The 14,938-nt window shown below is 35.3% G+C and overlaps 1 protein-coding gene across 2 annotated transcripts in view; it reads right to left on the minus strand.

The window, feature by feature from the left end:
• Positions 1–14,938, minus strand: part of SLIT2 (slit guidance ligand 2) — a 366,489-nt gene that overhangs the window by 87,171 nt on the left and 264,380 nt on the right. For both annotated transcript variants that reach the window (XM_046656964.1, XM_046656963.1), the window contains exons 10-14: positions 11,761–11,832; positions 11,200–11,271; positions 4,664–4,735; positions 607–750; positions 333–496 (exon numbers count right to left, since the gene is read on the minus strand). In XM_046656964.1, coding sequence (XP_046512920.1) covers positions 333–496; positions 607–750; positions 4,664–4,735; positions 11,200–11,271; positions 11,761–11,832 — 524 coding nt within the window. The remainder of the gene's footprint in view (positions 1–332; positions 497–606; positions 751–4,663; positions 4,736–11,199; positions 11,272–11,760; positions 11,833–14,938) is intronic.

Genomic DNA, 14,938 nt, shown 5'->3' on the forward strand with positions numbered 1-14,938 from the left:
TGAGACTCAACAGACTTAAAAGCATTCCGAGTTAGCTAAGAGGCCCCTGTTAAGTTCAAACCCTGGGAAGACAGTATGAAGTATCCAGGCATCTTTTTTTCTTGGCTAGTAGCCTATTTCGTTTGCTAGATATGGTGTTAAAAATGTTACTTATTGGACTGCTATAGGAAAAGTGTCTACAGTTCCCTTTATTTTTTTCTTTATGGGCAGAAGAAAAAGAAATATGATTCTACAATGTTTGGCAATTCAGCCGAAAGCCAGCTGTCTCTAGGTCTCACGTAACCACTGTTTTTGGTAACACACGGGAAATGTCATACGAAGTAAGAAATTACCTGAACAACGAAATTTCTTGCTTTTGATCTGTCCAATTCTTTTGTTTGCCAGACGCCGGGGGCTGGTGCAGCGGGCACCACTGGTCTCAATGGGGTTGGTATGGAGATAATCCGCCAGCCACTTGAGATGGCAGTCACAAATAAAGGGGTTCTGGGCCAAATGCCTTTCAGAAACACACAGAACACTTTTATACATGACTTGCAATGAACTCAACTCTCAAATTCTGAGTGAAAACAACAGTCACCAAATTTGCTCTAAATCATATCTACATACATAGTTTGAATGGCCCGGAGAGGTGAAAAGGTCCCCTTGGCGATGGTCTGAAGCTTGTTGTCATATAAGGAGAGAAGGTTCAAGTTGTGTAGATCCTGAAAAGCATCTACCCGAAGGCAGTTTATCTTGTTGGCATTCAATAATCTGTTTGATCAAATAGTTGTAGAATTAAAGTGTAGCATCTCATTAACCCACCTTCAAGATTCTGTCCTTCTTGAGAAAACTCAATCAACAAACACATTTCTTTTAACCTCAACACTAACATTTTAACTGTAATAATTTAGATATCACAGGCTGAAGATCCGGGGTTATATCAGATAAAGCAAAGGTCATACAGTCTAATGAATGCCTAAATCTAGTGGTACTTAGATATTTATTTAATAAAAATTATTAAACATGTTCTGTGGAAGATGTGGCGGTAGGGACAATGGTGGGTGAGACCTACCCTCTGCTGTCAATGAGGACACCATAAAAAAATGCCATAAAACATTAGTTTCTTGAGCTGCTCTGTGAAAAAGTTCACTCTACTTTCAAAATAGCAGCCAGGATGAGCCTTCTAACATAGATCAGATCATGCCACTCTTCTCTCAAAACCACGCAATAACTCCCAATTTGCTCTGAGGAAAACCTAAGTCCTGACAACAGCCTTATTGCCCAATAGGGTCTTCAGCACCCCCTTCTGAACACTGCAACCTCCAAGTTCTCTCCTTTGGGCTGTTTCAGCTCCAGCCACACAGGCCTCCTCACCAGACTCTTTTCTTCTCTGCTTGGGACGTTCTTCACCCAGTTGTCTGCCTGGCTAACTATTTTGCTTTTCCGAGTCTGCTCAAATCTTCCCTTACTCATTCAACTGATCCTGCCTCTCTCTCTAATACTGTCAGCCTGTCTTTGCCTACTCCTGACCTCTAGCACTCTCAACTCCTTTACTATGATCTACTTTTTCTATTTTCTTAAATAAATATTTCTTTCTGTTATATATGATTTACTTACTATGTTATTGCTGTCATTTGCATGCCTCCTCCCCCAAGGATATAAGATCCAGACAGCAGGGATATTTGTCTATTTTGTTCCCTGATTTTTCCCAGGTGTCTAGCACATACTTGGTGTTCAATAAATATTTATTGTTGAATGAATACTTTATAGTCCTCTTGGAGAGTGACACAGTACATTACCATATTAAAGGCCCTAGTCCTGCATTATAAATACTAGTTGAACTTGGCTTAACACAACATCTCACAAACTCACTTTTTCTCATATATCCTATCAATATTCGATATCAATATTCTGTGGAGCTGTGGTTTACAGATCACCTTCTGGCAAAAGTCATTCTCATAGGCTACACGTGATCGTATCTGAGCAAAATTTTTATTCATGGTGGACTCACCTTTGGGAATATATTTGCCCTGCTTGCCACTTTCCTCAGCCTTCTGGACTTTCAAGGCCTCACAGAAGGCTCACCTTTTCCAGAACGTGACTTCCACCCAACTAAAGTATTCCTTCCTCTAGGTTCCAAAGGAAGTTATTCAGTGCTGCTTCATCTCATCACCTAGTTCATGGAGTCCACTTGTTTGCCCAAAGACAGTTTAGCACCCTGAGGGCTGAGAACTTTTTTCATACTTCTTTTTCTCTATCACTATTTACTTCAGAACTTTAACAAATATTTAGTAGCTTGAAAAATGTGCTATGCTGCTTGGGCTTGGGCTTGTACCCCTTGTTATCTAACATACTGAAAAATGTTTTCCCTTTTGACCACAAGAATCTCTAACTTCAAATAACATAGGCTATTTCCATTTCACTTGCTTGCTTTTTTAGGTACTCCATGCACACGCAAAGCTGTGACCTCCTTGTGGTGATTCTCCTTGCTGCACTCATTTTTATCCCCCTGCAGGAGCTGAAGTTTTGGCTTTCTCTGTAGTCTACATAATATTTTCTTAAAAGCTTAGAGGCTTGATTTGAGGTATGGACTGATTAATCCCATTCCTCCCCACTCTAGGCCCAACATAAGTCACACTGACCCTGTTCCCTAATTTGTCAGCTAACTGGAGAAAGGAGTCAGAGCGTAGAACATTAAGGACAAGGAAAAGGTGGGAAGCCTGGAAGAAAACTAAAGAAGGTGCTGTTCTGAGTATTTTGTCCCTACTTTAAATTTATGTGGTACAAAAATTAGGGGGAAATAGTATTGGACACTAATTTCTTTTGTTCCTTCCATGTACCTACTTCTTCTCCCTAATATCTCATCAGTTCCAGCAGATCTAAGATGCTCAACCACTTTCTCAGCTAGGTGTAAAGAACAATCGTGTCACTTGAGCCCTGGCAGGCTTAAGAACGGGCCTTAAGCTAGAGGTAAAACATAAGGCTGAGAGATAAAGGTGGTTTTTTAAGTAAGATTTATCTACATACAGATCCTATGGTGTATTAACATGTTTGCTACATTAACTACCATTAAGCGTGTGTGGAAAGAGAAAGAAGGTACTATTTTAAGTGTTGATACTAGGCAGGACAGCATTAGCAAAAGAGATTGGAAGTAAAGAGAAAGGTGAATACTGCTAGGGAAATGTGGAAGAAGGACAGAAAAGTAATAACAAAGAAGCAATACCTGGCTATAGCATCAGCTATACCTATGTGTGTAGAATCATTCTATTAATGATTAAAAACAGTGTTTGCTAACTCTATTGCAAGGATTAAAAAATAATTTGAGGGGCCAGGCCAGTGGCGTAGGGTAAGTTCATGCACTCTGCTTTGGCGGCCCAGGGTTTGCAGTTTGGGATCCTGGCACAGACTTACACACTGCTCATCAAGCCACGCTGTTGGCAGCATCCCATATACAAAGTAGAGGAAGATTCGTACAATGTTAGTTCAGAGACCATCTTCCTCAAGCAAAAGGAGGAAGATTGGCAACAGATGTTAGCTCAGGGCTGATCTTCCTCACACACACACGCACAAATAATAATAATTCGAAAGCCAAATAAAGTCATTAGGTCATAAAGATCAGTATTTATCATGACTCATTGGTCTGTCATAAAATCAGTTTATTGGGTTATGCAGCATTAAGGAGCAAAAGAGAGAGAATGAAACAGAATGGAGAGTACTACAGATAGTAGGGTGAAATATTGTTTTGTTAACAATTTGATACATTTGTGTGTGTGTGCATGTGAACTGGGTTGTAATATAAAATGTGTCTTTGAGCTATGATGAAAAACTTTAAAATATGGATAATAGGGTGTGATTATGAACATAAGTTTATAAATTAAGGAAAAGGTCTATATTTGGGAAGTTTGTGGGATTAGGAATACATTTTACCAAATAAGTCACATAAATCCAATGCCAGCAAATGAATACATCTGAAAGAGGGAATAACATTCTAAACTGAAGAAATTTAAAGGAGATTGACTTTGAGCTAGTGGAGAGAAGAAATTATATCATATTCATCTTTGTATCCACAGCAGCTAGGGCAACGTGTGTCCCAAAGGAGGTACATTTGTGTTTGGTGTTAGGTGTTTGAACAGAATTTGATGATCCAACACTTCCAACCTTAGTATTAGCATATTTTTTTCAATCTCTTTTTCATATAAGCATTCATTAAGACATCTGGGGCAAGTCTTATTCTTATAAATACATATGGTAAATACCTCTTTCAAGACAAATGAGTAATAGCTATTGTCTGAGCAGAGCAGTGTTTAAAGACACAATCCAGGGAATTTACAGATAATTCTCTCACTAAAGATTAGTTTGAGTGTTGCACAATGTCTAGCCTACTGCTCACCATCTTTGTGTTGGGGGTGTCATTGGGCAAGGATTGCACAAGCTTTAAATGATAGGGCTGCCAGGATGCACACATTCTTGATTGTGTGGAGAGAAACAGTTTCTGGACAACTTCAAAGTGTTTTCAAGCAAATATCCATCATTAGTGTTAGCTCCACTAGACTAATCTTCTCCCTTTCATTAAACTGTGTCCTTTTGGGTTGAATTTTTCTGAAGCCTACATGAAAATATGAGATGGTACACTAACTAAAATATAATATTTAAGTTCAACAGACTAGAAACAATCAATACTTACAGTAGCTGTAAGGAAAACAGTCCTTCAAATAAACTTTTTGGGAGTTCTGTGATTTTATTCCCATAGAGGACACTGAAAAAACATGATTTAAATGAAAAAATCAGACACCAAAGCAGCATGAAAATTCATCCAACACATATGTATTCAGGTATACAGGAAGTTAGTAAGCACTCCATACGTTATAAAGCTACAGCTAGGTAAAAAAACTTCAATTTGCAACTGTTTTTTCCTGATTATAGATCAGATGTATGCTTATGGTAGAAAGTTTGGAAAACATAAAAAAACAAAGAAAGATGAACACAATTCATAACTTTATTGCCCTTTCATAGAAATGCCCACTGTTAAATTGTTGTGTTTTTCTACACACATACACACATACAGGCATACATAGACACACACGGTTTATATGTAATGAGTGCATACTATATACAACAAAGGAGAACACTAAATGTGAAACCCATTGCCCATTATAGGCATGAGTTTTAGGCTTATCATACTGGTAAATAGTAAAAGGAAGCCACATAAGGGTAAGATTTTTATTTTAAGCTTATAACGTGTACGCTTGAGCAATGTAAAATCTATGAAGACAGTGATCATTAATATTAACACAAGAGATTTTTTAAAGTGTATGTTTCCCAAATAAATAAGAACAGGAATTCATCTGCATATACCCACCTCTCATCAGCCACTAAGTGTAGCCACTAAGTGCAAGGACCATGACTTGATCTCCTCAGTACACCTGGTACCTAGCATAGGTTTTGGCATACACTGACGTTCTAACACTGGACTGATGAGTGAGCATTGTTTTATGAGTGAAATAAAGAAACATATTAGCAGAGGAACAAATTAAGGAATAAGTTAACAAAAAAGAATGAAATGAAAGGACTTCAATAGCAAATGAATGGAAATGGTTGACACATCATGTCGATTCTCAACAATAGATCTGCAATAAGGCCTATCAATTTTTAGCCCCCAAAAGTAGTGGACTGCAATTATGTGTAGGAAAAGATAGAAATTACATTTTTATGGGGACAAGTTGGCAATGTATATCAAGAGTCATAAAGATGTCTGAATAAATTTTAACTTACTAAGTAGTTTCACTCTTAGGACTTTAAGAAAATAATCAGAGACAAAGACAACATTTTATGTACAAAATGTTAATCATGCATAATTTATAACAGTGAAAAATTAAACACAAATAAAACATCTCCAAATCCCAAAAGAGGGTATTGATTAAATACATATTTCACATTGATAAAAATCACATTTGGAAGAATATATAGTGACAAGAAAGTGTTCATGATATAACATTAAGTTTTTAAAAAGCATAGTACAAACTAGTATACTATAGCATGATTTTAACTTTGCTTAGAAAAATATATACATATACACGTAGAAAAAAAGTGGAAAATCTCTGGATGGCAGGCAATTTGGCATCCAGAGGTGATTTGAATTTGCATCTTTATATACAGTTTAAATTTTTTATACTCTCTACAATAAGCTTATTCCTTTTGAAAATCAGAAAAATATTTTTTTGGAAAAGAAATAAATGGATGTCATAATATATAAAGGAAAAAGCTGAAACGAGAATCTAAATAACTAATATGTTTGGCAGCAGTACATAATTTCTGTTTGAAAAGGAGGAAAATAACAATACAAGAGAGATGAGTAAGAGTGAGGGAAAAGTTGTTCCCTTTTAAGATGTCAGTGTGAGGTCGGATGTATTACAAAATATGAGGAAAATTCTCAAGGGAATAAATAAAGCTGAGTGCTATCTTGCGTAAAGAGACATTCCATTTGTATAGATTCCAATTACATAACATAACATAAAAATTCTTTTGTGTAGAATATAGATTTTTTTTTTAAAAAGGTTAATCAATTAGAGAAGAAACAATTTAAAAAAAATCAAAGAACAAAAGAGAGAATTCTATATTGTCAGGGTCAAGGAGGTAAAGGAATTAAGAAAGGTAAAGAAAGGATAAATATATGTTTTAAGGTCAAGAATAAGACAATAGATGGCTTTAGGAAACACAAAGGAGCAGATCAAGATGACACCAATTCAGGATATTCAATTCAATACCATTCAATTCATTCATTCCACAATAGATACTGTGCACTTACTATGTGCCAAGAACTTTGCTAGGTTCTAAGGATGGTGGCCAACTAAACTGAAACCAACCATTATTTGTTGAATCTTCATCATTTGCCCATGTGCCAGGCACTGATAAGACTCCGATGAATAAGGTATGGCTTCAAAGAGCCATCCAAAAGAGCAATTTTGAATACTGAAGAAGTTTCATATACTGAAGAAGTTTCATATTTTGAACCCATTGAGACTTAAATAGGAAACAGGACACATATAAATTGTGGGGGACCCACATAAGAATTAAGGGGCAAGTAATTTAGTAGGTTGTTTATTTGGGACTTTTGCTTCAAGGGTTGACTCAAATAGCATAAAAGAAAGGATAGCTAGGAGATGTGTCACATTGATATTACAAAACTATTGTTTTACAACAAATGACTCTGTTTTAAGATCATATTTTTAAAAATATATGTTTTATTGTTAATGAGACAATTTGGGTACATGGGGCTAAAAAGGAGGAGATCACAAAAGGAGGCAAAAAAAAATCTGTGTAGGCATTATTGGGTACATGGACTATCAATCATAAAAATATTATGAAGAAATACTAAATATGACAGGAATGAGATTTCTTTACAAAAAGGTATAGTAATACTAGGGCTGGGTACAGTTTTCTTATACACAGCAAGATCAAAATGGTAGCACAGAAAAGGAGTTAAAAATATCAATAATCCAACGACCAGGACAGAGAATTTGGATGACAGTCAAGAAAACAGGGCCAAAATCTATAAAAACAAGGGAAAGACATATCATCACTTAAAGACATAAAGTATAAAGAAGGCCAGTGAGGATTTGTGCTACATTCATATGAGGGGAAAAAAAGCAAAAAGAAATTAAAAAATGATAGTGAATTCAGCTGAAAATAAAATAAATACATGGGGATCCGGGTAATATCATCCAAATACCAAGAATGACAAATTGAGTGGCTTCTCTACAGTTTTTTTATATATGACTTATACTCATCATACTATGTACAGTATACAATAATGCTGATAGAGAATTCTTTTATAGTCCTTGGGAACAATAGGGACACCTTAAGGCAGCTCTTGTAACTGCTATTAGAAGGAAGGCTGAGAATGCTAAACTCAGTTTCACCCTTACGAGTTTCAACTTTATGACAGTAGGATACAGCAACTGTTGGGGCCCTGTCTTTGAATCCTCCTGACCTTGTTGAAAGCTGGCAGAAGACAGAACTCCTACTGAAGAGAAAAAATATTCAAAACGGAAACTTATAAGAAGGCTATCATGAAAAAGGTTCTATGGGCAGACTTTAATATACAAATAAATGTCAGAGAGCCATGTTTATAAATTAAAAAAAATGCACACTTGAGAATTAAAACACTAAGCAATTTTAAATAGAGTACAGAAAAGAGAAAGCAGAGGATGCTACAATTTCATTTTCATTGAAAGCTGGTGGTAAAATGCAAGGTACTGGGCAGGAGACTTAACATCAGTCCAAGAAAAGACTGGAGGAGATGTAAACACAGCAATCAGGTCTTTCACCGCAGACTTCTGTGGAATTTGGGAGCTAGTTAGTGAAGAAGGGAAATTAGATAAGTTGAACTACAATAGTTTGCAAGGGTTTAATGAAAAAAATGGAGAAAGGAAAACTGGCTATATACTTGAGTACAGTTCCAGAAAGACACTGGTATTAAACTATCAGGTATAAGGCAAACTTGCACAAGTAAAAACTTGATTTAAAAAAAGAAGTGTTGCCTACTTGCATGGCTCCTGCAGTTACCTACACTCTCTCAAGTCACTTCACTCCTTTCTGGAAGATTTAAACTCCTGGCTCACTTTGGCGATCTGTAACGTGACACTTTTCCAGCGAACCTGTCTTTCACCAAATTTCATCCTTCTCTCCTCATAGTCCTAGACCTTGTTGTTACCAGTAAGTTCGACCTCTTCATTATCTCAATTTCAAGCATCTGCTCCCCTCCAGTCGTACTGATCTTTTCTTGCTCTTTCTTGAAACACTCAGCATACTCCAGCCTCAGGGCCTTAGTATTTAGCTGTTCTCTCTGTTGTGAATGCTCTTTCTCCATATATCTGTACAGCTCACTCCTACAGGTCGAATCTTCAGGTCTTTAACCTATATCACCTTCTTCGGAGCCCTTTGTTGATCATCCTATTTAAGATTTCAGCTCTCCCCTCTCCTGACATTCCTTATTTTCCTTCATAGCCGCTTTCATCATCAGATATACTATATCTTTTGCCCAGCAACTGGTTTGTCATTGGTCACCTCCAAGAGGGAGGGATTTTGTGTTTTGTTCACTCACGCATTTCCAGAGTCATGAATAGAGCCTGATACACAACAAGGGCCCCATAAATTTCTGTTGAATGTACGATTGTGGTTAAATGAAGAAAAGGGCTATTGTAAATCTGTGTAGTTACATACTTTATGGAGGGGATAAATAAATTAATCTTTGGAAGGTCAATTCAAAATATGAACCCAAAGAGGAAAATGACAGCAGTTTTGACATGTAGACTTTCTCTATCATAGCATAGCTATTAGATTCTCTCCTAGTCTAGCTGTTTTATAATGTTATATGGCATTATGTGGGCATTCCACTTCTGGAAAACAGTTCCTACTCTTTTAGGTACTGCTACTTTTTGAACCAGAAATTCCTCAGTGAGTTAACACTGATCAAAATGTAGTTCCACAAGAAAACATAATGCTTTTATACAGCCTTCCAAAAGAACGGTGGACATGAGAACTCGGATCACGAAGATTAAGATCATAATTCAGCAAGCATGTTCTTTTATGTGTTGTCATTTCTTTTACTATTTGTTATTATTTTATTTATATAGATTATTACATAATAATTTATAATATTAACTATAGCTGTATATTTATTAATAAATATAACATAATTTATTGTGATAAATGATAAATTATAACATGCTCTATTTATTTACTTTAGTTTATTTCTTTTTATCATTTACTTTAATTCTCACAGCCACGAAAGTGTTAATTAAGTTTATTAAGGCAATAGAGTTTAATAGTAAACTGTGCAAGAAAGGAGATGTAGATAAGAATTCTCCAACCATTTCTCTACATTTTGACATTTAATGGTTATTTTTGAGACGCAGATACTTGAAGGACCCGTAATTGGTATATTGACTTGACTTTTGTTCTGTCCTTTTGCATGGCTGGCAGGTTGTCTATGTTTACTTTGGACAGTATTACTGTCCAGGATGGTAGACACAGTTCTTTACGGACAACTTGGGTGACTTAACTGAGATTTACATTGAACTTGCTTATTTTAGAATCTGATGGCCCACCCTGACAGCAATACCTGACTGTCCTCTACACTGTCTGCCAACAATTGTTCCCCTCGTCTCGGACTTTCTCTAGTAAAAACAAAAGAAAACAGAACAAAAAACAACCACAAGTGAACCTAAGCAGATACTGCAGGTGAAGTGGTAGTTTTCCATTTTCTTTCTTTAAAGAAAACTATAGTTTTCTGAGCACACCAGCATAGTAACCTGAACATCCATGCACCCAGGTGAGTACTCCTATCTTCTCTCCTTGCTACGAGTGAGCATAAACTGTTATATAAATCCCAGGTATTCATCTGGGTCTCCCACATGTGTATTCTGGAATTCTCACTGACTACCAGTGACTTCTGAAATTCGTAAGAGTTCTGCAGTAATTTACATCAGTAAGAACCCTTCTCTAAGTGTCAACTCTTAAAAAAAAATGCCAGTCTCCATTTTCAAACTTTAAAATTTGAAATAAAGGTTACCTTATTTGGTGGACATCTGAAGATGTTTACAAGTTTGAAGGAATAACAGCCTGTATCCATTTATTTTAGAACCACTTTAATTTACATAGCTATCTCCCTGAAAGTCCTTTTGACATGAAAACAGCTGTCACACGTTCTTCTCTTTGTTCTTTGAGAGGCTAAAGCTGCTTCTTTCAGGGAAATCTTAAAATGACGAAGCAGGGAGGTGGGGCCTCTCACTGATCATCTTCAGTTGTTCGCAGAGAGACTTTGCCCAGCATCATTCTAAAGAGGACCGATACCTATCCAGAGATAGTGGCTATTGGTTTAAGGATTATAAATACAAGATTGACCAAGGGACTCCAAAATAAACACTTTCCCTTTCTTTCAGAAACAAAAAATTGTCAAAAAGGGGCTCTTACTCTTGCTTTCTAATAGCAAAATTAGCAAATCCAAAAATATATACCCCTAAAAATTGGCTGATTTTAGTGACATGTAGCAGTCTTCCATAAAGACAATGGAATTAAGTAATGATTAATAACAATTAATACTATTAATAATTCATAATAGAAACCTAAAGAAGTATTTTTCTTAAATCCAAATTTTAAAAATATAGCCATTATTTGTTGTGTGTTCTACTTTCCTCCAGTGATGTGGTCAATACTTACAGTGAATTCAGAGAGCGTAGTCCTTGGAAAGCATCTGGTGCTAATTCAGAGATCTGATTATTGCTCAGGTCGCTAAGATTAGAAACGGGGTTAGGTTAAATTAAATATAATGTCAGGGATATTTACTGCAAGAGAAAGCTATTTATTGCCTTTACATGTCAGTTTTGTACCTATCAATACACGTATAAAATTTGCAACATAAAACATCCGAAGCATCCTAAATTTAAAACAAAATCACACACTTGCTATTTTCTTAAATTATTTTAAAGAGGTCATGTTTAATTTTTGAAAATAGAACATCTAAGAAGTTGACTGCACACTATATTGACCACATACATTCATACTAGTGTGAATCAATATGTTAAATTACAGAGAACTTTAAAATATTACATAGTTTAGCTTTTAACATACAATGTTATAGAACTAGCAATCAGATAGTCACATCACCTAATATTTAAGCTGTCAAACACTTAAATATTCATACTTAAATGGGTGTCTTTGCATGGTCATGACCTGTATAATTTAAAAAATGACATATATTCCAGAATATTATTCACTCACATTCTTCTAAGCTTTTTATATGGTGAGAAAGCTCCAGGAGGGATGATTTTGATTGAGTTCTGTTCCAAACGTCTGCAATGAAAAAATTCAATTTTTAAATGGAAATGTGAGCTTTTAGTTATGTGTAATTCAAGCCCAGGATTCACATCAAGAAGCAAAGTTGATGCTCTTCATGAGTGATATTTTCTTTTTTCTCAAACATGACTACGAAATTAATTGTGCTGTGCCCTAAATGTGGAGCAAGAATGGGAATAAAAATAAGGCAATTATAAAAACAATAAAAATATCTTAATTTTTAGCCATAATAAGTCCATTTATATTTAAGTCTGGTCTTTGTATAAAAGGAAAAACACCTGTAAGAAAGTAACTTAGGAGTCTATTTTAATAACTTCTATACCAGTGAGAGAAGTATGTATGTGGTAACACTAAATAGATGTATAACATCTTTTAGAGATAAATACAATTCTTCCACAAAGGAAATTATCGTTTAATATTAAATTTTACAAAGCTTTTATTTCCTTTACAGAAAGCATCTTATAGGTTAAAAAAATTATTATAGTCAAAAAATTAATTTTGAAGCTGCTTTTGGGGCAAAACCTTAAATTCTAAATCCAAAAGTGCTGTAGGTATTTTCAGTATAACTGTCTGAACTCTGTCCATTCATTATGTAAATATTTCATGTGAAAATCACTGTAGCAAAGTGCAAACACAACTGAAGTATTTTTATGATGCACTAAAATCAGAGTTGAAAATAACCCACTGACATTATCTACTCTATGGTTCTTACTCACCAAGTTATGAAAGACACAAAGGAGTAGATTTCACTAAGTGCCTTGGTAAATATTTTAGTCCATCAAAAAACGTTGCCTCTCAGCCTCATTTCCATCCATATACAAACATCCTAATAAACATATCCCATCCCCTTCCTCTCTTCTGTTCTGCTCTGCATCCCAGTAAGCTGACTCTCATGAACCATGTATCCCAGGCTCACTTGCCAGCTGGCTTTTGTGAAACTTGGCCAATGAGAGGCATGGATGGGGAAGATGGGAGAAGGGGAGAAGCCAGGTTATTCTCCCCTCCTCTGTCTCAGGGGATGTCCTCAGCAGTGGTGTCATCTCCTTCCTAATTTCAGCTCCTGCTGGGGACCACCTCCTGACTTTGTATAACACCACCTTCTACAAAGGTCTTTGTAGCCCTGGAGATGGTAGCAGCATTTAGATCTTTGTGTCACCTTCGACAACTTTTTAACTCATTCCTCATATAAATGTCTCACTGTAATACCTGGCATGAGCTCCATTTTCCTGCCTGGACGTGAAAAAATATCCACATATACAATATTTATATTAGTATAGATATATATTTATATATAAATATAAGGACAATATATATGTATTGACTATAAGTGTGTCGTATACACTGGTTCATTTTTATTGAGAGTTGGCAATACTGTAACATATACATATTACCAACATTTAATGAACATCAAATCAAAACCAACAAAATATTCCTAAAAGGTTAAGGCAAATTGCCTAAATTTTGGTCTTTTGCTGATTCCAAAGACTCTCTCACAGTACCCTGGTTTCTTCAACATTCTCAGGGCTCACCCTCTGAATTCCTGATCTCTATATGCAATGAGTTTCCTCAATCTTCATTGCTCTTGGACTCACTGTAGCATTTGATATTGCTAACAATCCTTCTTCCCTTGGATTGACACTATATGCCCTTGGTTCTCACTCTACTTTTCTCTTTCTCAATTTATGGCTTTTCTTTCTAATCCTCTAAATTGAGCTATTCCTCAGGTTTCTGTCCTTTCCTTTCTCCCACAAAGGTGAAAGTCCTTCTCTATGACCTGTAATGTCAGTCATGATTCCTCCTTGAAAAGTCAGAAATTATTTTGTTCACATTAAAGACAAATTTAAGTTTACTTACAAAATATGTAAGGAAGAAAATTAAAATCACCCATAATGATTACTATTCAGATCAGTGAATTTTACCTTACTTGAGTTTTTCTGCGTGCAGATTTATTTTATATAATTGAAGTCTTGTATATAATTTTGAGTCATATCCTTTACAGCAAATATCATACGTTTCCCTATATCATTAAAAATTTTGGACATTATTTTTAATGTCTTCATAACTACCAATTATCAAAATAGATCATATTTCTTTACTCACTTCCTATTTTTAGCCATTTAGGTTAGTAATAATTTTACACTATTATTAATAATATTGCTTAGTTCTTTTAAGACGACTGGAGCAAGGTCTCCTTTTGAAGCCTTACTTTATTTTCTCTATATGCTCAGGGGCATTCTCTTTTCAACTCCTCTGCTCTCATCTCACTATAGTCTAGTCATTTTTCACATATTTCTCCTCAATAGGGTTTTTAGTTCCTAAGGGGCAGATTTAACCCAGAAGATTTGTCCAGAAGACAAGAAATAAATCGTATGAAGAAAATATGGATGTGGCATCCGGATTATTTATCAAGGTCTTAAGAAAGAGTACTTTTTTCAAAAGCTCTAAATATAGCAAAGGGCATTAAAATCATTTCACTCTTACATTTTTGATTAGAGCTGTATGAATTGATGTTTCAGACACACACTTTTTTTTGCCCTGATCCGTTCTTTTAGTTAGATCTTAAGAAGTTTAAAATGTAATCAATGAAAATATAGTGAAAAAAAGCTATAGGCGAAATACTATTGACTAGAAGACTTCAAATCTAGGCCAATGAAACATCACTTCATTTGTTAAGAATTTGCTCAAAATAACATAATGCTGTGATAAGAAAAAATAAAAATTCTTAGTGACTAGTAGATTTCCTTTAATGGTAATGCAAAACTAATTCATATAGTACTTTTCATAAATATCATTTCAGGTTCTTGAAAATAAAGAAACCAGTAATTATTCATTCATTCATTCATTCACCCTGCAAATATTTAACGTGTACTTTGTGTGAGGTAGTATCCTATATGAGTGGATATAAATGGCGATCCAAAGCAAATATGTTCATACCCTCATGGAAGTTTCATTGATGTCTAATTCTGCAGTTATATTTCCAACTAATTTGTTCACTACAAGTTTTTTAAAAATGCTATATTCAGCATTGAGACTTTTGAAATGTCAAAAATACTTACTCACAAAAGTGGCCAAGCTAATTATATCATTTAATGTAAGTGAAGAA

This window comes from Equus quagga, chromosome 3 (assembly GCF_021613505.1).
Source record: "Equus quagga isolate Etosha38 chromosome 3, UCLA_HA_Equagga_1.0, whole genome shotgun sequence".
NCBI classification, from domain to species: Eukaryota; Metazoa; Chordata; class Mammalia; order Perissodactyla; family Equidae; genus Equus; species Equus quagga.